Raw genomic sequence first — 26,000 nt, 5'->3', positions numbered from 1 at the left:
AACAACCCAACAAGTTTAGAAAGCATCTTTAGAAATGTATCTATCATCTAAGCATCCATGTAGTTAGTAACATCTGCTTTTAAAAATCAAAAAGATATTATCTTATCTTTGTCCACAGAATGGATAGAGAAAAACAAAAATAATAAAATCCTAGGAAAACCATAAATGTTGTTCAAGGCTTGTTGAAAACGTATCACATCACATGTACTACTTTGTTGTTGTTACACCCCTACTGCTTTTTTCCTGTCTTCTTTGATCATTAGATCTTCCCTCTCCTCTCATACTACCACAGTCTTATCCCACCCTGAGTGTTTGTATCTCCTGTTTCTATTTCCTTTTCATAATTTCTCCTCTTATCATAGCATCCTTACTCCATCCCCTAAGTCATCTTTCCTGCATTCCTTCATTCCTCAGCCTGTCTCATCTTTATCTCATCAGTCTCTCCACGTCTTTGAGCCACTAACTAGTTTTCTTGTACCACACAGCCGTTAAATAACATCAGGCACATTAATCACCTGCCTGTCCCTTTATTGTTACCTTTGTTTAAAAGGCAAAAACTCTTGCTTTCTTTCTCTTACTGTGTTTAATTCATCTCCTATGTTTTACCTGCCTATCAGTTCATAGACCCGGTCTGTTTCTCTGTAATTATTAAACACTGATATTTCACTGCACCAAAGAATCCCACATGAAACCGGAGTTTCCCCTATGCCATCACCTCCACTTTATCTGTTGGTCGCTCCGTATGGCTCTTGCTCATTATCTCCCCGGTAACAGTCCCCATGGTGATGGCATAGCTGCAAATCCAGGACATCCTTGAGAAGAGGTGATACCTTTTTGAAAACGAAAGAAAGAGGCCCAGATAGAAAGGAGTGAGGAAATGGGATAAAAAAGACCATAAGTGAAGTGAAGTGGGAAAAACCCTCAGAATACTTTTCAGAAGAAGAGAAACAACCCAGATAGCAAAACACTTCGGGGCGGATCCGCCTTCAAGTCAGCCGATCCGCCCCACCCTTCTTGCTCTCCGGACTGGGCCCGCCCCACCTACTGACAGCGGATTATCAAAACGCGGCTCCGCCGCGGCTCCACGGCGGAGCCCTTCAGCGAACTCGCGCCTTTCCCCACCCCCCTCTTTTTTTCTTTTTCAAAAGTCAACGACTGCTGTCATAAGGAGCGCAGGAGCAGAGCTTCTCTAAGGTAAGAACTGTAAGCTGTTCTGTTAAATATTCTTCATTCATGGCTTTACCTGTACAGTAAAGTTATCCTGGTTGGAGATAATTAAGGTTTTATTTATTTTTTATTCAGAAATGTGAGATTGTGGCAGCGGAGTTAGCTTATAGTACATTAGCTACTGGCCTATTAGCTAACACAGCGGGAAGCTGTGAGGTTAAAAGAAAAAAAAAAAGCTCCTCCGGGATTTATTTCGGTGGGGAAGGCGATGTGATTTGGTTAACTGTCCAGGTAGCTGATGTTACAGCAGACTGAGCACATGAAGGATTTTATTGAGCCTCTCCAGGACTGACTGCAGGTAAAGTTAAGCTAACACAGCCTATTCTCTAAATTTAATCTGAGAGCATCCATCAGGTTAAAGTGGGTCTCACGATTTCAGGTGTTGCTGTAAAGTACCGTATTTTTCGGACTATAAGCCGCTACTTTTTTCCCACGTTTTGAACCATGCGGCTTATAGCCCGGTGCGGCGTTTCTGTGGATTTTTCTTTAACCACCAGGGGGCTCTTTAGCAGAATATGAATCATGGGACGTCAAAGTTGGAAATCAAAGAAGAAAGCGCCAACAAGTGCTAGCAGCAGGCACAAAAGAGATTTTTTTCAAACTCCCTCATCATGGAAACCACAAAAAGAACTTCCTATGATGCCGCTTTTAAGTTGAGGGCTATCGACCTGGCACTACAGGAGGGAAATAGAGCCGCTGCACGTAAGCTCGGCGTGAACGAATCAATGGTGAATTGACTTGTTATAACTCAAATTTGGGGTTGTCTGTCCCCCTCTGCTGAGTGCCGAGTAATTGTGGAAAACCGAGAGCGGCGGAGATACCAGCGGCTTATAGCCCGGTGCGGCTTATATATGTACGTTTCCAGTTTTTTCCAAAAAATTTGTAGGTGCGGCTTATAGTATGGTGCGCTCTATAGTCCGGAAAATACGGTATTTAATAAGCTTTAGAAATGGATTTAGTTATGTCTCTGCTAAGACTTTTTGATTCAAATTTAATTCTTTTTTTCTTATCCTTGAAAATGCTTCCATTTTAAAATTGTCCTTTCAAGGATTGAAAAGTGCTTGATTTTTGGGCACAGTTGTTGAAACTGCTTAAAACTGTAACTGCCTTAAAAAATATCTGAATAGTTAACTTATGAGATGGAAACGAACCTGCACGTCTGCATATGAGCATCTCCCCAGAAGACAGTCTGTGAGAGAGTGAGCGGACCTTTAGGAGGTCACATTTTTTTAACCGGCCAGAGTGGGGCTTTAATTATTGTTGGCTGGTTGGCTAGAAAACCGCAAATTCCAGTAATGGATAAGACCAGTATGGAATTATAATTAAGTCAGAAGAAAACAATCCTTGCAAATTCCCCAAGCGTAGGTATTAACTTCTCGCGAGTAAATTCAACAACTCCTGTGCGTTGAAAGTGTATGAACCCTATTTATTGTCTTTGCTTGACCTTAAACTTTTCCACAATGCATATTTGGACTCTGACTTACTGAAAGTCCCTATTGATACAATTAAAATACTTTAAATTACCAAAGTTTAATATCCAACATGCCACAAAAAGAAAGATTTTCTGTAGTTTCATCATTATAATCATTAATTTTATTTATGTCTTCTGTTACAGATCAATTCAGCCTGCCTTCCCCCCTCCACCTTGTCTGCTACCTCACTGAAGTAAGCCAAAATTCAATCTTAGAGTTCATTTAGACACTTTTTCTAAAACTGCAAATAATTTCTGCCAGAAATATTATGTGTGTGTTACAAGGGGAGGGAAACCTGAGCTTGTAATATGCTATCAGAAATCTTGCACACGCACATCTGTACTTAAAAAGCAACTGTAATGGACGTTAAGCTTTGACTGTTATAATATATTCTTCATTTAAAAAAAATAGCTGTTATTGCCAGTATAAGTGGCTATAACAGCTTCTTCTCTGTTATAATGTGTAAGTTCTGTCATTTCAATGTTTTGTCCTGTGGTCTAGGTTGAGGCTTGTTTGCCTACTTTAAAATCCTGTCTGGTCTCAGAATAATAACAAAAATGTGTTTCTAAAATTTTTATTTTTAGATAAAATGAATAGAAAGACTCTACCTGTCTCCAACTCCACCTTAAGAAGGAGGGCCCGTGTAGACGTAGAAAACCGACTTAAACAAATGCGGGATGACGCCACAAATTTAATTGACTTTCAGATGACAACAGAGAGGAACCTTGACCATGGACACATCAGTGAAGAGCATTTTCATGAAAGTCACACTGGAACTGATAATCCACACTGTCTAGACACTGAAACCGGTGCTGGTTTTAGTGAGCAAGATGGCATGGAGATAGATCTAGGCCTGTCTGAGGATTTTGAGGATGCTGCTTGTGATGTTCAGACTCAGACATCTGAGTCTGATCATTTTGATGATGAACTCCAAGACTCGGTTTCACTCTCTGACAGTTTATCCCACTGGGCCATACAATTTCGTATTTCCTTGGTCGCTTTGACAGCATTATTGGCCATACTTCGCATTTACCATTCTGATATTCCAAAGGATGCTAGGACACTCCTCAGAACTGAGACAGAATACTCAATTCTTGAAAGGGCTGGAGGACAGTACCACTATTTTGGCATTCTGGCTTCTCTTAGAAATACATTGTTAAAGTTCAAACACACGTTAGCAGACAGTTTCACTTTGAAGTTACAAATCAACATAGATGGACTTCCTTTGTTCAAGAGTTCTTGTCTGCAGTTGTGGCCCATCCTTGGTCTACTATTAAGTGTTCCCATGAAGGAACCTGTAGTTATAGGTTTGTTCTGTGGACCAAAGAAACCAAGTTCAGCAAAAGACTTCCTTGAAGACTTTGTTACAGAGTTACAACAGCTTGAAAATGGTTTTGATTTAGAAGGTAAACAGTTAAATCTCAAGCTGCATACAGTCATCTGTGACACACCAGCCAGGTCCTTTATTAAAAACACAAAGAACCACAATGCCTACCATGGATGTGACAAATGTGTGCAGCCTGGAAACTATATTAACAGACGCATGACATACCCATGTGCAGACTATGCCCTACGGACAGATGAATCATTCACAAACATGGCCGATGAGAGTCATCATCATGAAGGACCACATCCATTTATTGGCAGTAGTGTGGGTATGGTTTCACAGTTCCCTCTAGATTACATGCATTTAGTTTGTTTAGGAGTTGTTAGAAGAATGCTACACATCTGGCTCAGGGGTCCTCTGAATTTTCGATTGCCTGCGAGCATAGTGGAAAGAATGTCAGCAAAATTGTTAGAAATGCGTTCCTTTATTCCTGTAGAGTTTGCACGGAAGCCCAGATCTCTGAGGGAATTGGATCGTTGGAAGGCCACAGAATTTAGACAGTTTCTCCTGTACACAGGACCTGTAATGCTAGGCACATTTCTGGATCAAAATATGTACTATAATTTCATGCTACTCTTCTCTGGTGTTGCTATTTTAGTTAGTCCTAGACTGTCCTGCCACACACAGTATGCCCGTACTTTGCTGAAATGTTTTGTTAGTCACTTTGGTGAAATATATGGAAAAGATCAAATTGTTTATAATGTACATGGTTTGGTCCATCTAGCAGGTGATGTGCAACTACATGGTTGTCTGGACTCATTTTCAGCATTTCCTTATGAAAATTATCTGCATAAGCTTAAAAAGCTCATCAGAAAACCAGAGTTCCCCCTTGCCCAAATAATCCGTAGATTGTCTGAAATTAGAATTATGGAAGTTCCTTTAAGTTGTACCTCTTTTAAAAAGCCACATTATGTTGGACCAATTATAGGTGGACTGTCAGTGAAAGCACAGTATGGTGAAATGACCTGTGATAAGTGGACTGTTAAAGTTTCAACTGGGGATAATGTTTTTGTTATTGGAAATGATATTTGTTGTATACATAACATTGTAGAGTGCAGTGATGGAGTCTATGTGGTATACAAGGAATTCTCAGATAAATCTTTGTTCTTTGATTATCCATTTAACTCTGACTATCTGAATATTTATAAAATTTCACAAACATCAGATTCATTCAAGTGTGTTAAAGTGTCAGAGCTTGTTGTAAAATGTACTGTTTTGCCTCATAGAGATGGTTTTGTGGCCATACCAATGTTCCATGCCTTTTAGGGACACATCAGATTTTTCTCTGTACCTGTCTATTGTCCTTGCTGGCAGTATAACTTAATAGCTATTAAGGCTGTTTTTTTTTCTAACAGGCATTTAAAATGTCGAGGATGATACCATTTTGTTATATTATTTTCTAAGCAAAGCAATTGTGGTAGTGTTGCTGGTTGCAGCTCTTTTTTTTGTTATTTGTTGTTGTTTGATTGCTTTTTCCACTTCAAGATGTTCCATTTGGTCGAGTTCCAGAGCAACAAAGCAGTAGCAGTAGTACCAGAAAACTGGTGCTGTGATGGTGCTACCTACTGGCCCAACTATAGAAATGATGAAAGAGTGGATAAGGCAGTAAAAAATGTAGAGGAACCAGGACCAGACTGGAAGACATACGATATCAGAATTATCAAATCATGTGGTATGCAATTTCTAATACACCTCTGCCTATTTTAATTAAATACTGAAATATATTTGCTATTATATTTTATGTGTTTAAAGACAACTGTGTTATCTGTTGTAAACTCAAGTTTGTAATTTGTAGATCAGTACTTTGAGGCACGACAGCTTCTGAAGAAATCGCTTACATGCAGCACATCAGACCTTCAGTCAGAAGAGGAAGAGGAGGAAATACGACCAAAAAGGAAGCCAAAGGCAATGTTACTATATACATTATATGCCTTCCTTGCTTTTTTTGGTCATCATTATTCAAAACACAGGCAGCACAGTAGTGTGGTGGTTAGCACTAACATAACAGAATAACATCTAGAAGGCCTGGGTTTGATTCCCCCTTGGCCCGGGCCTCTCTCTCTCTCTCTCTCTCTCTCCCTCTCTCTGTGTGGAGTTTGCATGTTCTCCCCGTGTCTGTGTGGGTTTCCTCCCACAGTCCAAAGGCATGCACTTACTGGGGTTAGGTTCATTAGTCACTCTAAATTGCCCATAGGTGTGAATGGCTGTCTGTCTCTCTGTGTTGGCCCTATGACAGGCTGGTGACCTGTACAGGGTGTACCCTGTGACAGGTCACCCTATGACAGCTGGGATAGGCTCCAGCCCCCCCCATGACCCTGAACAGGATAAGCAGAAGAGAATGGATGGTATTCAAATCACAGAATTCGAAAGCAATTAGAGTAGTGTACAGTTTGAGTAAAGTAAAAAAATACATGTTTTAATAATGACAAATGAAGTATTAAGTATTTTTATTTTTCTATTCTGCTTGACAGTCATTCCTTTGGGGACTCTGACAGTGACACAGAAGAAGTTTACCTGAAAAGGAAAGCCAGAGCTGCAGTAAGACGCCCACTACAACCACCTGCTCCAGTTATCCAACCACCACCTTTCACTGGAGCTAGCATCCACACAATTGCTTCTTCTGCAAAAACTCCATCACCACCACTGCTTGCCCAGATGGAAAATAGACCAAGAGATGAGCCAACTCCTTCTTCAAGCCATGTCTACAGGCCTACTTGGAAAGGGGGACGGTATGGCTCAGACACAATTACCTGCTCTGGTAAGCAATCTCTTAAACAGCTAGTATTCACCTTTCAATGACTGATAATTACATCACAAATTCAGTTATTCTCAGTGTAACATCCAAGTGAAAATAAACTCATCGAATGCAACAATGCATTTCTTCCTGAATGTACACTGATTTTTCCAAAAGTGTATACAGTAAAGCTTGAATAATCGGTATATTGTATTCTTTGTAAATATGAATACTACACTATAGCCATTTGCCATGTAATCCAGTTATTGGAAAAGATTACAGCAAATTTGTCTCATTTCTTCTTCCAACAGCTGCAGAAGTTCAAATATTGAGCTTACTGGAGTACATTAAACACCAACAAGACCAATTAACCACCAAAGTAAACTATCTGACCAACAAGCTGAACTCAACTGTCCAAGAAAGAGAAATACCTGACCCTGTACAGTTTCCACTACAATCAATGGAGGAAGTGGAGAATTTTGAGAAATGGCTCAAAGATCCTGCTAACTCTCACCTGAAGCAGAGTGTGGTGAGTTTTCATCTGATTACCATTCTACTTGACATTCAACACAAAGAAATCCCACTTTTGTCAATGTCATGGTTTTGTATAATACGAATGATGCTGTTTATAATGAAAAGCTGAATGTTAAATATTACGAACAGCCAGATCCAGGTTTTTACAGTCCGGATAAGATGTGGTTATTTGCCAATACCCGTGTTCAATTGATAATCTGTATCTCTCACTGAAAGGCTGGAAATGCTTCTTTGTGAATAAGGAAATGTTCCACTTAACTCAAATGGCATTCCTAACTTTTTAAAATGAAATGTGAGAAATACGTGTAAATAAATTTACAAAGTATGTTTGCATTTATGTGTGTTGGCTGTGCAGCTGAAGTGAATTTATATTTAATCACACTGACAACAATCAGTTATGTTTAATAAAAGTATTAAACTGTTTTATGTGCACTGGTAAAATTAATTAAAGCACCTGTCATAAAAGTGAGGAAGACCATCCAGCAGTACAAAGTGCTTTTATGCAGACTCTGTACTTTCATATTACCATTTTGACCAGGGATAAGTAGTAAGAATTGCAAAATGAATAGCCCTTTCAGGAAAAATGTAAAATGATTATTTTTTAATTTTTCTATATACCCACATTTGAGCTGGCACACGGGACCTTTTTGATAACTCAAATACAAATGAAGCTGTCTTTTGTTGTTGTGTTTAATTGCCTGCAACTTATTTTTTGTGAAATGTGTTTAAACTTTTCCCATTATTTCCTCTCCATTTTTAGATTTCTTCACTGGCAGCCATCGGGGGGCTGATGCAAGAAGTATCACATGGAACATTCTTTCCCGCATGTTCCACAGTGACATTGGACAGAAGATAAATTGGACAGGGGCCAATGGAAAGGGAGGTTTCTCCCAGATGACATCAAAAACAGTACTCTTGGGTAAGTAATTGTAATAGATTTTGCAAATGATTTGATTGTCATGGTTTAATGAAGCACAAATCTTTTAACTCTGAGAGTCGTATTGTATCATTTCATTGATAATGCCAGTTATGGGCTTTGGAGGACAGTTTTCAGGTGTACCTTTATTCCACTCACTGATCACAGCACTCTTTCAAATGAAAAACTCCCCTTTGAGATCTGTGATGTTCCTCTGTGGTACATAGTTGGATACCCGGACATGACTGCATTGATTGGCAATAACTGATGCTGTTAAATATTAAAGATGAGTTGTAAATTTTTGGAATTTTTTCCCCACTATGTCCAAAGCTTACAATCAACATGCTACACTTGCTGGCCACTTTATTAGGTACATGATGCCAGCACTAGTTTGAGCCCCCTTTTGCCTTCTGAACTGCCTTAATTCTTCATGGTATAGATTCAACAAGCTGCTGGAAAGATTTCAAAGCTTTCATATAACATATACCTTGTGTGTATAGATGCAGTAAGAAAGACCCACGTGTCCCGTGCTGCCACAGAAGAGGAGATTCGGAAACATGCCATACGATGGTTCAATCTGGCAGCAGACAGAGGAAGAAGGCGGCGTCCTCCTGTTACCATCCCGAATCAATGCTGAGGACTTCAGTTTGTTATTGTTACTGTTATTGTTCCAGAAATGGTTATCTTTCAGTTATTTGTCTGTTAATGTTTTAATGAAGTACAATAATGAATCAATGCATCACCTGCTTAATTAATTTGTGATAGTATTTCCTTTCTTTGCCATTTTATTTTTTCCTTTACTGCATTTTGTTAAAGAATAAAGAAGTGTTAAAGGATTTATAGTAAATAAACAGTATTCTTGATACATTTATGATCCCATTATTTTTGTAATACTCATATGCTCATCTTGTTATTCAAATGGAAAATTAGGCTTTAGATAAGGATGCCGTAATTGTTAAAGATTTTTCATTTTCCCTAAAATCAGTCTTCATGTCCAAATAGATATTTTAGCTTTAACTGTAGCTAGCATGGCTACAGCAATTTTTAATAAGGGATCCTGAAAATATTCTGGCCAAAATAAGCTGTTATATGAACGGATTCAAAACGGATCCGTGTCGGATCAGTTTTTCCACAGACGGCTCCGTAAAGGATCCGTTTTGGATAACCTGAAACGTGGACGGGTCCGATTTGTATCCGGTCCTGATCTGTTCCTCAACCGTGATCCTGATCCGTTACTGATCCGTCCCGCTGTGCAAGTGGACTCCGATACGGACCGGTTTTGCGGGTCCGTTACGGAGTCAGTGGCACATCCGGGGCGGATCGGGGGCGGAGTCATTTTGCTATCTGGGAAAGAAAGGGAAGAAGAGGACAAGATGATTTAGCATACTGAATGGGCTATATATTTATTCATTTATAGCCTACACTACAAAGATACATACAGTACCAGCCAAAAACTTTTGACTGGTAACTTTGGACTGGTACTGTATGCAGCCCTGTTTGGTAATCTGCCTTAGCATAAAGGCTAGGGGAAATTGCTATAAATCCCAGTCCATTTTCATTTCCCTTTGTGAGCCTAGCTGTTATATGTCAAAACTGTTAGCAGCTAGAATCAAACATTTACTATTAAATAGTGTTTACCTCTCACAACTTAGAAGAGGTCTTAGTAGACTGAGTCACTCCATTAATCCATTTTTTAATGCTATGTCTATTTAACCCCTTAACTGGCAGCAAAAAAATCACCTGACAAAAACTACATAACACCCTCTGGTTATTATTGGCTCTGAACAACCCATTTCATAGCCTATTAACTGGCTGCGTCTGGTCCGCCGGCCGAATGAAGTGCATTTATATGGCAGGCTAGACCCGCCCATTTTGACTGACACCTCATTCGGCCAATCATGTTAAGAAATGGGTTTCCCAGAGCCAATAATACTCAGAGGGCGTCACGTAGCTTTGTCAGGTGATTTGGCGCAGCCAGTTACATGATTGGCCGAATGACGTGTCAATAAAAATGGGAGGGTCTAGCCTGCCATATAAAAGGGACTACAAACGGCCCGTCACCGGGCCCTTGCCAGTTAAGGGGCTACATTTAAGATTGGACTAGCAGGTACAAAGCTAAATGACTTTCCAACTAATCAAATGGGCAGTTGTTGTTTTTTTTCAATTAATTAAGAATTTTCTTTTTGCAGTTTGATAAATGGCGCCATGTATTGCTGAAATTGATAAATCTCTATGAGTTACCCTCCATAATATAACAGGAAAGCAACCAGCCTTCCTCAGGTCCCTTCCAAGGTCCAGCTGCTATAGAAGCAGATTTGATAGTCACAAATGTAAAGACTGTAATGTAAGATTTAGGATTTAGCGTAATGAACCAAAAAAACATGCAAATATATCTAAAGAAACAGCTAAGATAGCCTATCCAAAATCAATGAAAAATAAAGCTAAAATGAAAACCTCTACAAACTCTGACAGATCAAAAAAAAAAAAAAAAAAAACACATGCATGGCAAAAACTACATATAAGTAGACAAGCCCAATAAGCAGCTGGCTATGAGAGGCATTATTGCATTGACATCTTGGTGCTTGTTTCTCATGCGGTAGATGGGATTGTTTCCTAATTGAAAAGTCAGTGCAATAGATATTATAAAACATGGACCTGTTCTGAAAAAATAAAGCCAATGCATAAGCGCCTTAAATCCTCATTCTATCTAAAGGCGATAGTTGTGATAGTTGCAAAAAAGACCTGTCTTATTGAAATCTATGAGAAACAGCTTTCTGTCTTGACCTCTGTAAACACTTTTCTGTTGAGTTTTCATACTGAAAAAAAGAATTCAGTTTATATTGTGAATCTTGGTCATCTTCTATTTCAAAATGGAAGATTATCTATGGTATGAAACTGGAACTCATACCATAGATAATGCCATTCACAAGTAATTAGCCAGTGAGTGTGCAGTTTCATAGTCAGACACACCCCCCCTCATTACATGTTTTTTTTTTTTTCAAACCAGGGTGGCAAGAGCAAAAACACTCATCTTGAGACTTTAGAACGGGACTTTAGAAACCAATGGGTGGTGTCCTGGTAGCTAGGTCCATCTGTAATACTGTCTATAGTCAGTGCATGTCAAGTCAGCATGTGGAAGTGTCTTTGGGCAAAATACTGAATCCCAAATTACTTGCGATTATTTCTAGTAAGTGTGTGTAATGTTTCACTCGTCCCCCTTGGATGCTTACTAGGGGTAACCCTTGTTTCTCATTTCTGAACTGAGCAGTTTCTGCCATATTTCAGGCTCGCTTCCAGAACAAAATAACTGCGAGTGAGGGTGATCTCTGCCGATAAAGCTTATTAGAGCTATCCTTGGAAAAACCCAGAACTTATTCTAATGATTGCCAAAACATATCTTTATAGAGGTGTCAAAACTCATCATTAATGGTACATGGGAGGCTGTCAAATGTAATCTTTATGGGTTTAGGAGTTAAGACATGGAATAAAGCACTGATTGAATATGGTACTATAAATGTGCTTGGAGTGCTTAGTAAGAGAAGAAAAAAGCTACATATTTATGTTGTGGACTGCCATCAGGCAGGAGTCAATTATTTGTTAGCCAGCAGCAATTTTCCACTTTTTTTCTGCAGCACAGTCCAAAAATAGTTCAAAATTGTATCTTTTCATTAGCGTTTATGGACTCAAACTGAACTCCTGCCACTTTGAAACTGAACTGTGGAAGCAGGAGTTGGTATTTGACATAAGTTGTAGGACCTTTAACAAAAATACTACTGTTCCAATTCTACGTATTTTACACTTTATTTTATATTTTCTTTTCAGTCGTTTATCATTTTTGTGTTTATTTGTTGCTGGGTTAGATTTAGAAAAACTCGTGCTCCGGGGTAAAAATACTACTGTCATGTCCCTGGCTGTTCAGGGGTCATTTGTTTTGTTACCTTGTTCAGATGCTGTTTTCCCTAGGAGGTGGGCAGGTCCCGTGTTGGCTCTGCCTGCTGGTGAACTTTCCCACATCCCGCTCTTCAGCCTGCACATCTGTTGCTCATCAGTTCATCATCAACTGGTATTTAAGGACCAACTCAAGACAATACTCTCCACCAGATTGTTGTCAACGGCTGTGATAATTGGGCCCGCTCATGTTTCTCATGATTTCTAATGTTTCTCAATTTGCCTTGAGATTGGATTGAACATTAGCACTTGCATAGAAATCCTGTCATGCATAACCGTAGGGTGCAGAAGCTCGCAATAATGTCAGCTAGCAAACTTCCCTCATCTCAATAATGCATGAATGCAAGATGCAAGGAGACACAAGTCTCTCTGGCTGCAACGGGGTGCAGACCACTACCAGTGGATGGAGGTGTAGAGCAAGGAGGTGTCTACAACATCTAAACCTAGTGAGTGGCAGGCTGGCTTACAACCCACCAAGAAAAGAAAGGGCTTTAAAATTAGAAGTTTTAACTTTTCTTGAATTTATCAGGCAAAAGACAAACTTTTCTTGTAGTCATTTCTAAAGTTTAGCCAATAAAACTGACCTAAAAGAAAAAAGGAAATAAGCTTTTTTTGAAGTAAAAATTTAAGAAATTGAAATAACTTTTAAGAAAGTTAGATTCCACAGGCTAGTGGGAACCCTGGTGTGAAACTGTACACCAAACTTGTTGACTGGCTGATTTAGTATTCATCAGGCATCAGGTCCAAAATCAATAAGATAGATAAGATAGATAAGATAAGATAGTGTTTATTTGTCACATGCACAGTTATACACAGTACAATGCACAGTGAAATGTATTTTGTACCTGCAACCTTATATACACACACATATAAATAAGAAGAATAAAAATAAAAAAAAAGTAATTCACACTATACACTATACTCTATATACTATACACTATACACACTTTTTAAATTATAATATATACATTGTGCAATAATGGTCCAGTTAGGGCTCAGAGTTGAGCAGACGGATGGCTTGTGGGTAAAAACTCTTCTTCAACCTTTCAGTCTTAGCCCTCAGGCAGCGGTAACGCCGGCCTGATGGGAGCAGGGAGAAGAGAGAGTGTCCGGGGTGGCTGGGCTGTTTTAGGATCTTCATGGCCCTCAGCCTGCACTGCTTGGTGTAAATGTCCTGCAGGTTGGGGAGGGTGGTTCTGATGGTCCGTTCAGCTGAACGAATCACCCTTTTTAGGGCCATGAAGTCCTGCTTGGTGCAGTTTCCCATCCAGGTGGTGATGCTCCCACGCATGATGCTCTCGATGGTGCAGGTGTAAAAGTTCCTGAGCACCTTGAGTGGGAGCTTGAAGTCTCTCAGCCGCCTGAGGAGGTAGAGACGCTGTCTGGCCTTCTTCACAGTGATGTTTATGTGATGAGTCCAGGACAGGTCCTGTGAGATGGTCACTCCCAGGTATTTGAAAGTGTCCACTCTTTCCACCTCAGCACCACTGATGACAAGTGGATGGTAGTCCCTCTGCTGCTTCCTGCTGAAGTCCACGATCAGTTCCTTTGTTTTGCTGACGTTGAGCAGGAGGTGGTTCTCCTGGCACCAGTTCTCCAGGCGGGAGACCTCTCTCCTGTAGGCTGTCTCCTCATTGTGAGAGATTAGTCCCACAACAGCAGTGTCGTCAGCAAACTTGATGATGACGTTGGACTCTGACGTGGCCTCGCAGTCATGGGTGTACAGTGAGTACAGCAGAGGGCTGAGCACACAGCCTTGGGGGGATCCAGTGTTGAGGGTGAGGGAGGATGAGGTGAGGTGACCCACTCGTACCACCTGTGGTCTGCTGGTCAGGAAGCTGTGAACCCACCTGCACAGGGATGGGCCCAGGCCCAGGTCCAGCAGCTTAGAGACCAGCCTGGAGGGAACTATGGTGTTGAATGCTGAGCTGTAATCTACAAACAGCACTCTCACATAGTTCCCCTTACCTGTGTCTATGTGTGAAAGGGTCTTGTGGAGGAGGAAGGATATGGCGTCATCTGTGGATCTGTCTGGCCGGTATGCAAACTGTAGTGGGTCGAGGGTGGTGGGCAGTGAGGAGGTGATGAATGTCTTGATGAGTCTCTCAAAACACTTCATCACCACAGAGGTGAGTGCTATGGGCCTGAAGTCATTGGGGCTGCTGGGGTGTGGTTTCTTTGGGACAGGGACTATGATGGACTTTTTAAAGCAGGTGGGAATCACACACAGTTTCAGTGAGAGGTTGAATATCAACGTAAACACAGGTGCCAGCTGGTCAGCGCAGGTCTTAAGGACACGTCCACTAATACCGTCTGGTCCAGCCGCTTTCCTGGTGTTTACACGTCTAAACGCCCTCCTCACGTCGCGCTCCGTCACAGTGAGTGTCTCCGCCCCTCCGGCCAGGAGCGCAGCGGGCTGTCGGCTTCCCGACTCAAAGCGCGCAAAGGAGATGTTGAGTTCATCAGCCAGAGAAGCGTCGGCACTCACCGGGTGTGTGTGTGGTGCTTTGTAGTCCGTGATGGTGCGTAGTCCCTGCCACAGTCCCCTGGAGTCAGACTGTTGTAGTTGCTGTTCCAGTCTGCGGCCGTAGCGATGTTTAGCCTCTTTCACCGCTCTGCGGACGTTGTATGATGCAACCTTGTAGTCCTCCATGTTCCCAGAGGCGAGGCCGGAGTTGTAGGCAACGGTGCGGGACCTCAGGGCGTCGCGGACAGATTTATCCACCCACGGCTTCTGGTTGGGAAAAGTCCTGATGGTCCTCCTAAGTGAAGTGTCTTCAACAACTTTCCCAATAAATCCCACAACAGTTTCCGTAAACTCCTCGATGTCTCCGCCCGCGCTGCTGCGAAACATGTCCCAGTCGGTTGAATCCAACGCACCCTGCAGAGCGGCCTCTGTTTGATCAGACCACCGTGTCACTTCTCTCACAGCAGGGGGTTCCTGCCTGAGCCGTTGTTTGTATTTCGGCATGAGAAAGACAGAGGTGTGGTCAGACTTCCCAAAAGGCGGAAGAGGCTTTGCTTTGTAGCCCTCTTTGAATGTAGAGTAGCAGTGGTCTAGGGTCCTCTCTCCTCTGGTGGGGCAGTCGATGTGTTGAATCAACTCCGGTATCAGCTTTTTCAAGTTTGCACTGTTAAAGTCCCCGGCTACGATGAGAGCCGCATCACGCTGGTTAGCCTGATAGGTGGAAATCGCCTCATGTAGCTCGGATAGTGCAGTGTTTGTGTCCGCCTGAGATGGAATATAGACGGCGCTGAAGATGACCGAAGTAAACTCGCGGGGCAGGTAGTGGGGACGGCATTTCAGGGTTAGGAGCTCCAGGTTAGGTGAACATGATTGTTTCAGAAGGACAACATTCCTACTGTCACACTAGTTGTTATTAATCATTAGGCACACACCTCCTCCTCTTGATTTTCCAGACTCACTCGTTCTGTCCGTGCGATGAACACTGAAGAACTCCGACGGCTGTACGGCGTGGTCCGGTATGAGGGGAGTCAGCCATGTCTCCGTGAGACAGATGATGTTGCAGTCCCTTATGTCCCTCTGAAACTGTATCCTGGCCCTGAGTTCGTCCAGCTTGTTATCCAGTGACTGGACATTAGCCAACAGGATGCTCGGCAGTGGCGTTTGGTGCGCTCTGCGCCTCAGCCTCTCTCTTACGCCGGCTCTTTTCCCTCGGGGCCTTGTCCGTGACCTGGTCCGTCCTTTGTTTGAGCTGGCCCACTGGAAACGCAGTATCTCCCGAGGCCAAGTCGGGTCGGGAGAAAAAGGTGTCAGAATACAGCCAGAGTGCTGTATTCTGATATTAAAAAGAGTCTGTCTGTCATACGTGATATGACACAGAGCAGGCGGAAGTATAAAGTCCAAAATTAGAGCTAAACCTAATATATACAAACAAAGCGTAGGAGCAGGTACGACGGCTGCTGACCTCACCAGCGCCATCTTGGATCATGTCTTAGTGAATGAAGACATATTGAAGTTAAACCAAAAATCTCTTCAATATTAGACATGTGTAACAAATACTAGCGTAAGCATGTTCAGATGGCACGTAGTGACATAGCTGGTAAACCCACCAAAGAGTCTGGTGTTAATTCTCTGTAATATCTTTTTGAATATCTTTTTCAGCTACATGGTGAGTTGATTTAGTGTTGTTCAGTTTGGAGAATGTTTTGATTAACAGAGAAATTAAAGTCTTCTTCTTCTTTTGGCCTCTCATTTTAGGGTTCGCCAAAGTGGATCATCTGCCTCCATCGCACCCTATTCCTAGCACCTTCTCTGTCACATCGACCTTCTGTATGTCCTCCACTACATTCACAAATCTTCTCTGTGGTCGTCCTCTTTTCCTCCTTCCTGGCAGCTCCATCTTTTGTCCAGTATCTCCACTATCCCTCCTCTGCACATGTGTCATCCACCGCAGCCTCTCTAACTTTGTCTCCAAACCCCTCAGCCTGAGCTGCTTCTCTGATGTACTCATTTCTAATCTTGTCCATCCTGGTCACTCCCATTAAAAATCTTAACATATTCAGCTCTGCCAACTCCAGCTCTGTCTCCTGTCTTTTTGTTAGTGCCACTGTCTCCACACCATACATCATAGCAGGTCTCACTACCAACTTGTAAATCTTCCCTTTCACTCTTGCTGCTAGTCTCCTGTTACAAATCACCCTTGACACTCATCTCCATGCACTTTCACCCTGCCTGCACTCTTTTCTTCACCTCCCTTGTGCACTGACTGTTGCTTTGGATGGCTGACTCCATCTATTTAAACTGATCTACCTTCACTATCTCTACTCCTTGCATATTCACCTTTCCACATGCCTCCCTTTCATTCACACACATGCATTCTGTCTTGCTTCTACTAATTTGCATTCTACAGAATGAAATCTCAAAATCACATCTCATTTTCAGTTCAAACAAAATACAGCCCTTTGTGTCAGGTTAATGAATGTAATAACACTTAGGTCTGTTGCAGTTCTGTTTGTTTTTTTTTATTGGCTGGTTCCAGGAGAGCAGCGTGGCTGCTGCTGGCAGGAAAAGGCAGAAAGACATGTGGGTAAGTGCAAAGAACGTAAAGGAGACTTAAAAGGAAGGAAAGGAGACAATGATGAGAAAGAAGAAGAGACAGAAGAGGAAGGACCAGGAAAAAGAGAAAAGACAGCTATTCAGGGCATGAGCAGGTGGACACACACACACACACACACACACACACACACACACACACACACACACACACACACACACACACACACACACACACACACAGTCTCTGTAACTCTTGCTAGAACAGGAGCCTGGTACAGGAGGGCTCAGATGGTGTGTGTGTGTGTGTGTGTTGGCCCAAGTCCCAGGTATAGTGGGAGGGATTTGTGTATTCTCTTCCTCTTAATGTCAAAATGCCATCTCTCCATTTGTTTTAAAGTATGATCTATGTGTGTGTGTGTGTGTGTGGCTTTGGATTATTTTTTAAGACAGTACCTCTTTTTATTGGTGTGTGAGATGTGACTATGTGTGTGTGCATACACAAATGTATAATGTACATAAATGATGCATGCAAAATTAATTTTAGAGGCTCCTGGGTATTTAGTTTTGTATATTGTGATATGTAAACATAGTAAATGGTACACTGTAACAGCAGTGATAATAAGTATAAGCTATGAGCATTGTAATGCTGTCTTCATCTTTTCTAACAAAAAGTGGAAACCATGTCAACACCATCCTGAGAAGGTATGGATTGCGTATGTTGAGCAAATCACTCGTAATTATTTATTATCTTTCTGAACTAATACACAGTGTCCACAGTGTGAATGTGATTGCCTGTTCATGCTTGTGAATGTGTGAATATGCAGTGTATTTAAACGTCCTTGATCTACAAAAGAGTTCAATCCTGTCCAGTGCCCATTTACAAACCTCTCAATGCAAAGTGTGATCTTTTCTTTTTATGCATGAACACAAAAGCGCTTTTTTTCTTTTTGTTGCAGTTGTACCAGACAACCTTTTACATTTTTTTCCACCAATCCAACCAAGAAAAAAAGTAGCTGTAAGTAAGTAGATGCAGAATTGGCCAAATGACAATCCCTTTATAAACACAACCCAATTTGCTGACTAAGACTATCCAGGCAGCAATTAAAAATAAAAGCACATTGCTAAATTAAAACATAACATATAAAAATAAATAATAATACCAGAACAAGTGAAAAAAAGAGCTGGTCAAACTTAGGTGGAAAATTTGTTTCCATGATCACAAATCAATATGGCTATTTCACAAACTGCCACAAGACTGTGTTGCACAAATCTGCACACATGCAAAAATTACTCAGATATGCATAGACAAACTAAATCTTTGTGAGTCCCTCACACATGAGGCTATGTGTAACCTGTGTTTCTGTGATGTGATTCCAGTTGGTGATGCTCAGCTGTTACAACTATAGCAATGCCACATCCTAAACCAAAGAACATCCCAGGATCTACAGGTGCTGGTCATAAAATTAGAATATCATGAAAAAGTTGATTTATTTCAGTAATTCCATTCAAAAAGTGAAACTTGTATATTATATTCATTCATTACACACAGACTGATATATTTCAAATGTTTGTTTCTTTTAATTTTGATGATTATAACTGACAACTAATGAAAATCCCAAATTCAGTATCTCAGAAAATTAGAATATTACTTAAGACCAATACAAAAAAAGGATTTTTAGAAACGTTGGCCAACTGAAAGGTATGAACATGAAAAGTAATGTATGAGCATGTACAGCACTCGGTACTTATTTGGGGCTCCTTTTGCCTGGATTCCTGCAGCAATGCGGCGTGGCATGGAGTCGATGAGTCTGTGGCACTGCTCAGGTGTTATGAGAGCCCAGATTGCTCTGATAGTGGCCTTCAGCTCTTCTGAGTTGTTGGGTCTGGAGTATCGCATCTTCCTCTTCACAATAGCCCATAGATTTTCTATGGGGTTAAGGTCAGGTAAGTTTGCTGGCCAATTAAGAACAGGGATACCATGGTCCTTAAAGCAGGTACTGGTAGCTTTGGCACTGTGTGTAGGTGCCAAGTCCTGTTGGAAAATGAAATCTGCATCTCCATAAAGTTGGTCAGCAGCAGGAAGCATGAAGTGCTCTAAAACTTCCTGGTAGACGGCTGCGTTGACCTTGGACCTCAGAAAACACAGTGGACCAACACCAGCAGATGACATGGCACCCCAAACCATCACTGACTGCGGAAACTTTACACTGGACCTCAAGCAATGTGGATTCTGTGCCTCTCCTCTCTTCCTCCAGACTCTGGGACCTTGATTTCCAAATGAAATGCAAAATTTACTTTGATCAGAGAACATAACTTTATATATATATATACATACTGTATATATATATATATATATATATATATATATATATATATATATATATATATATATATATATATATATATATATATATATATATATCTGTCCTTCCTGCCAGTCAGACCTTGTAGTCATATTTTGTGGACAATAATCAAAATAAATTAATAAATAAAAGAAACTGCAAACATTAACAAGAGTAACCTGTAGAGAACTTGTACAGCTCTTCTTGTAAAAGCAAATATGTTTGGAACAATAATGCATTCAGATCATGATTCTGTTTGTGAAAACTGCCAGACATGACAGGTTAAAAAAAAAAAAAAGCAGGCCATATATAAAATTTCTCAATAGGCATGTGTATCAGCTGAGCCACCAAGCTGATGGGGCTCACTATTTTGATGATCTTTCAGAAGTGCATCTGATCTTGACTTTGTGGCTTACCTAAACTAACAGCTGAATCGCTCAATTTCTCATTATTGATAAAGTTCCAGAGTGTTTAATTCAGTATAATGAGTGTATTAATCAAGTAAATGGGTGATTTAAGGAATCCTTTTTTCAGAAGGTTTAAAGTTTAGTCTTAAAGGGCAACATTCTGCCAATCACAAACTGAAACTGTTCCTATGCACATGTTTAAACTTGTACTAAATGATACTTTCTCCTTGTTTTTGTAACAAAATGCTTTCATGGGAATTTAATGTCGACAAACTATTTTTCAATACTTATTGAGCACTTTTTATTAATAATTTGAAGCAATAACTGGTGCAATACGTCTTTATTAAAAGCAACACTGCAGCATTTGCAGTACACAATAAAAATCCCATTGAGAGAGAAAATACACAAAAGAAAGACGAGGTGTGATAGGGAAACTGTGTTAGCATCAATGATGTATGATGTTTAGCAACACTGGTGGATTTTAGCACTTGAATGGGCAGAAACATTTGTTAACCAAACTTGAATTGTTCAGTAGTGTGAAGAATGCTTAGGAAAGTTTGTAAATCTCCTTCATGCTCACTGTTGCTGTTCCTATATTAGCTTGACACTCCCTCGGTGTATTACATCTTTTCTGTTTCCTCTCCCAATTTTTTATTGTAGAGCCTCCCTCCCTCTTCTGTAAACCTAAAGAAATAGGGAACTGAACGAGGCAGCAGAAGACAAAATAGAAAGAAGACAAGACATCTGGTAAATCATTTAGCAGACAAGAACAGGTGGCTCTCTCATCCTCCCATGTCATCCATACTTTTACAGGGTAAAATATTTATTGGGCTGCCACAAAACGAGGCACTCATAATTTGGTTTCCGCGCATGGTGACACTCAGGCTCATTACAAGTAAATATTATGCACCATATGCTTTCATTTTTACTGACTAATGTCCTACAGACTAATGCGCTATTACCAAGGGGCAGGAGATGAGAAGGGAGGCTTGGATCTGTCAGGACAAAAAAAGGAGAAACAGAAGAACAAAGTAAAACAAAAAAGAAAACAACAGAAGTTTTTGTCACCTGTCAAGTTTCCAGGTCATAGATTTTGCTTGTGAATGGCATCCAAAGCAGGCCGATTCCAGACTGTGTATCGTAAATCTTGTCATAGTGTGCTTGACCTTGCAAAAGGTAGTTGCAAAAGCTTGAGGGGGATTGATAATACAGCATTTATGCCCGTTTGTGTAGGTATCTGCCTGCTCAGAGTGAAGGATTACGGTTATGCAATCAATACAGATATATTGTAACCATATCTTGAAAAGTGTTAAGCTCATTTTGTCTTTCCTCAGACTGAATGCCCTGACATTTATAATGTCACTTCTATCTGATCAAAATGACAGGAAAATCATGGAGTAGAATCAGAGGACCAGTGAAGATTAAAAAAAAATGTTGTAGACAGTAAGCTAGCAGACAGTAGCTATTTTTATGACAAACTGCTAAAATAATGTTACTTTTCCTTGAGGACTTTGGCAGTTACTTCCCAGCTTCTGCTGTATTAGCACCATTAGAGACAACCCAAACCCCTCAAAGTAACGAGACAGGATTTTATTTTTATTTTTGGTCAAACCACCTTGTGGATGGTCAGATTTGGAAGCACAAAAATTGTTCTGTTTCCTAGTTAAGCGCGTCTCCTTTCAGTGACCATCACCATATGTGATCTTGTGACCTTTCAGGACACTGCTGTTTGGAACTGATTCTGTTCTATGTTCAATAGTAAGTCAAGTCTGTTTGTTAATTGAGAAAAAAACACTATGCCTGTACAAGCACTCAGCAAATGTTGATTGTTGTTGTCTTTGTCTAACACAGCTGTCAAACACTCAGCCCATCTCCATGTTGGTATTTGTGCTTTGTTCCCTCGAATTTTCTTTTCCTCATTTAGAGTTTCTGTGGATGTTTTAATGCCCTTATTTTTTCTATTCTAGTTCTCCTCGTGTAAGGTCTTTTATTCAGTTTGGCTTCATGCCAGAATTGCTTGCTTTGCTGACTGATCACCTGTTAACAGCTTTTGACTTGTTGGATTAAATATTTGGATTTTGGACTTCACCCTGGTCTCCTGTGTCCTCTGTTTGGGTCCCCTCCCTCTGTCTGACCATTGTAACCTAAATGCAATCATGGTTTCTTCTTGATTTGCTGTACATGTTGCTCACTGCATCAATGAAGGGGCATTCAATGGATACTGAACTGTGGATCATTTACCCTCATGGGAACAAACAAAAAGTGATGTTCAGCTTTGACCAACAACATGAATTTCATGTCAACTTCAAGTCTCTTGACTACTTTTGCAGCAGTTTCTAATGCTCATGATCGTCATAACAACATGGCTTATAACACAATTTGTGCAAAACTTGTTATGAATCATATGGGTCCTCAACTCAGACTCAGTGTTGTTAAAGTAAAACTTCTTAAACTGAAACTAAAATCTCAATACAAACAGCCACACTCTTGATTGTGTTTCCTGTACTATGTTGCTGGTCTGGTGCTGGCAAAGCATGCTAGGCTGGTGAAAGCTGTGATGTTTAAAGCTCCATCAGATAACAAGTAAACTGCAAATACATCATACTAATTGAGTTTATTATGTTCATGATTGGATCATTGGTTGTGATCCAATCAACATCAACTACCTGCCACGACTGGCTGTGTGGCAGGCAGAGGCCAAGACAGAGACCATAAACACAAAGACAAAAAAGTGGGAGCCAGAAAGGTCAAATCACAACCACAGCCCTGGGTTTAGCCCAGCTATGGGCCAAGCACAGGAAACACAGCACTTCAGGGGGCTAACCGGGCAGCCAGCAGTGGAGACCCTCTGGTGGCTTGGTTGATGGCCAGCATCAAAGGGGGTGACAGGACACCCCAGGATACTTGGTTGTAGACCAACAACTACCCTGTGGTGGCTGGGATAGAAGCGAACGATGGCAATGGAGACCCTTATGTAGCATGGCTGGAGGTTGACAACAGTGAAGAAGACTCTCTGGGGGCCTAACTCAGGATGCTCAGGACACTCAGGTTACTGGGGGTCCTCAGCTGGCAGCTCTGACACAGGATACTCAGGCTTTACAGGATACTCAGATGACTGAGGCTGCTGAGCCCCTGGCTGCTCAGGTTGCACTAACGGGCTGTGCAGGTTCACAGCCATCTCCTCAACACCTGGGGCTGTAGCCTGATTGTTCTCACCCTGGGAACAGACTGCACAGTCTCTGGGGAGGCCTGCAGAGCCACACTCGCTAAACAAATTCTCTATTGTGGCCAGTTGTAGAGGATTGTAAAAGGTTTCTGTGTGAGCTGGATGAGAAACACAGTTTCTTATCCCTAACTAAGCTGGCTGGAAAACATAATTATCAGTTTCTGACTGAATTGGTGAAAAAAAACAGATTGAACAGTCTTTGAGTGAGAAACACAAGCAGTCTCAGATATGACTTCCTCAGTGACAGAAAACACAGTCTCTGATTTCACAGGCTGGCATACACAAAACTCAGTCTCTGAACTGGCAGACTGAAAAACACAAAGATCATTGTCTAAATTGGCAGACTGAGGAACACACATAATAGTTTCTACATAAATTGGACAGGAAACACAAACAGTTTCAGAGTAAGCTGATTTGGCAGTAGAAGCAGTCTTTAAATAAGCTGGCCAAGAAGCACAAACAATCCCTGAGGGGGCCTGTTTCTGGGCTGGCCAGCACAGAGGTACAATAAACATTTTCTGCCTGAGGAGGGTGTGATATATCACTTTGAGGCCCTGTTCACACGATGCCGTTTCCACTGGAAACTGTGTCGTTTTGATGCGTTTCAGCCTTCCGTTTACATGATAGCATTTCAGAAACGATCTGTGTTTACACGATGACACATGAAACGATGAAAACGATGTAGTTCCCATGCCAGGCTACAAGTTGGCGTTGGTTTTCTCTTTGCAAAGTTTGTTTACGCAAGACGCGCATGCGTGGAGTGACACAGTAGGTAGCGCGGCAAGTTGTTCATTACTTACAAAACGGCCAATGTGAGAGGTTTTGTGTGGACTGACGATGAGGTTGGATCGCTGGTGCACACAACGCTGAATTACAAAACGGTAAAAAAGCAAGAAAAGCATAAGAAGCACTCGTGAATCCACGAGTGCTGTTTATCAATTTGCGCATGCACGAAAAACTGTGGCCGTCGCAACCATAGTGCGCATGTGCGAGTCACGCGTTTTCAAATCACCCCGGTTTCAAGTGTTTACAAGAGAATGCAAGTGGGTGCGTTTCTGAAACGCTCCGCTCTGGACCCCATTTCCGAAACATTGTTTTCACTCCGTTGTCGTGTAAACGGAAGGCCGAAACGCATCAAAACGACGCCGTTTCAAAATGAAAACAGTGTCATGTAAACAGCACCTGAGCCAATACGATGATCAGTGTCAGATTTGATCAATTCAAAAACGATAAACTGTTTCCTTTTTTACCAACTCAGCAACACAAAACAGTCTTTTTGTTGCCCAGCTCAGAAAACAGAGAACTCAGTTTTACTATATTTAGCTGGTTCAGAAACACAAAACTCAGAGTCATTATTAGCCAGCTCAGAAACATAACATGAAGCTAGAATATTAGCCAGCTCAAGAACAGAAAACTTATTTATGGCTGGTTCGAAGACACAGGATAGTCTCTTTATATTGAGATTGTCTGACTCAGAGACAAGTAAATCATTTCTGTTGTCAAACAGACTCGTGCAAATAGATGACGTGCTTCAGGGACTAAAATTAATTTGCTCAAACAGGTAGGCACACACAGGCTGGAACGCAGTCTTTTAGCATCAAGCACCAACAGCGAGAGCTCATTTCCCTTGGGAAGATGGAACTTTTGGTGGCGGCTGGAGAGGCGCCAAGGAGTAGGTTGTCTACAGTGGCACCTACTAATCAGAAGGTTGAAGATGCGATTCCTGGCTGCACCGGCTACACGCCTAAACATCCTTGGGCAAGATATTGAACCCCAAGTTGCTCTCCGACGCAAGTGTTGGAGTGTGAATGTAAAAGACAATAAAAGCACTTAGCTTAGTTACACATGGTTACACAAGTGCTTGTATGAATGGGTGTGAATGGGTGAATGTAAACGTGTTGTTTAAGCACTTTGAGCACTCACATAGAGTAGAAGAGCACTATATAAGAACTAGTCCATTTACCATTCCAAGTGACGCTGAGGCAAATGGTTAGACAAAGAAGGACATGAAAACTAGAAAGCCTTTGAAGAAATCCTTCTATCACAGTTGGCTGTGTGGTAAACAGGATTTAGACCCAAATGCAGAACATGGGGACAGGAACGAACTAAAAAGAATTCAGCTTTATTGCTGGTAACTCAAAGAACAAACTTAAACAAGAGCAGATCTGAGTGAAACACAGGAACACCAAGCAGGGAGACTCACAACTGATGAGGGAAGACTGAGACAGTATATACAAACACAGTTGGGGATAACTACTCAAGACGAGATGAGGGAAGTAGAACTGAATAAAAAACAGAAAACCAAGAAAAGCAAGACAAATAAACCAACAAAAAACAGGAAATAATTGAACATTGGAACAAGAATTCAGACTAAGGGGATATGCAAAGGTGCACTCAAAACCATAAGCAAACTAAGAAACAGATTATAGACATTTAACAACAACAGAATTTGAATGACCAAAAACACTGGCAGAGGACCAGGGACCCTGAGACTACCATTGCCCAAAACTCAGGTGTAAACCAAGCAGTGGTTTGGGGGAATTCTTACACCTGTAGAAATAGGCCAAGTTAGGAATTTCATGTCTGACAAGACACTGAGACAAGTGTTATCATGTATTTATAATAACTGTCATGGCATCAGAGCCACTTACATTTATCGAATAAGTATGAGCTGCCATTGAATGGTCAGAAAATCTAGTAAGTGGAGTGGAGATTTCAACACCCAAAAAAGATTAAAATATATACAAAGAGAAGGAATTCCAAGAAAAAGAATGAGAGTGAAGACAA

General features: G+C 41.2%; 1 protein-coding gene across 6 annotated transcripts; it reads left to right on the top strand.

Annotated features, from left to right (window-relative positions):
- The first annotated feature begins 1,080 nt into the window (after nucleotides 1-1,080).
- On the top strand, nucleotides 1,081-9,135 carry LOC115786402 (uncharacterized). Of its 6 annotated transcripts, none has more exons than XM_030738526.1 (9): nucleotides 1,102-1,194; nucleotides 2,843-2,892; nucleotides 3,284-4,354; nucleotides 5,572-5,758; nucleotides 5,882-5,996; nucleotides 6,582-6,844; nucleotides 7,132-7,349; nucleotides 8,115-8,273; nucleotides 8,771-9,135. In XM_030738526.1, exons 3-8 carry the CDS (start codon nucleotides 4,265-4,267, stop codon nucleotides 8,208-8,210), a joined length of 969 nt encoding a protein of 322 aa, XP_030594386.1. In that variant the 5' UTR covers nucleotides 1,102-1,194; nucleotides 2,843-2,892; nucleotides 3,284-4,264; the 3' UTR covers nucleotides 8,211-8,273; nucleotides 8,771-9,135. The 6 variants fall into 6 exon arrangements, with proteins under 6 accessions (XP_030594384.1, XP_030594383.1, XP_030594386.1 ...); XM_030738525.1 differs by having other exon boundaries at nucleotides 6,558-6,844; XM_030738527.1 differs by lacking the exon at nucleotides 3,284-4,354 and having other exon boundaries at nucleotides 6,558-6,844.
- Nucleotides 9,136-26,000: the final 16,865 nt, after the last annotated feature.

The sequence above is a fragment of the Archocentrus centrarchus genome, chromosome 10 (genome assembly GCF_007364275.1).
Source record: "Archocentrus centrarchus isolate MPI-CPG fArcCen1 chromosome 10, fArcCen1, whole genome shotgun sequence".
Classification (NCBI taxonomy): Eukaryota; Metazoa; Chordata; class Actinopteri; order Cichliformes; family Cichlidae; genus Archocentrus; species Archocentrus centrarchus.
The sequence above is the reverse complement of the archived record's forward strand: the minus strand, read 5'-3'. Positions and strand labels throughout refer to the sequence as shown.

Excerpts from the sequence above, each read along its gene's own strand:
- LOC115786402 (XM_030738523.1), top strand. The coding sequence starts at position 3,289 with ATGAATAGAAAGACTCTACCTGTCTCCAACTCCACCTTAAGAAGGAGG.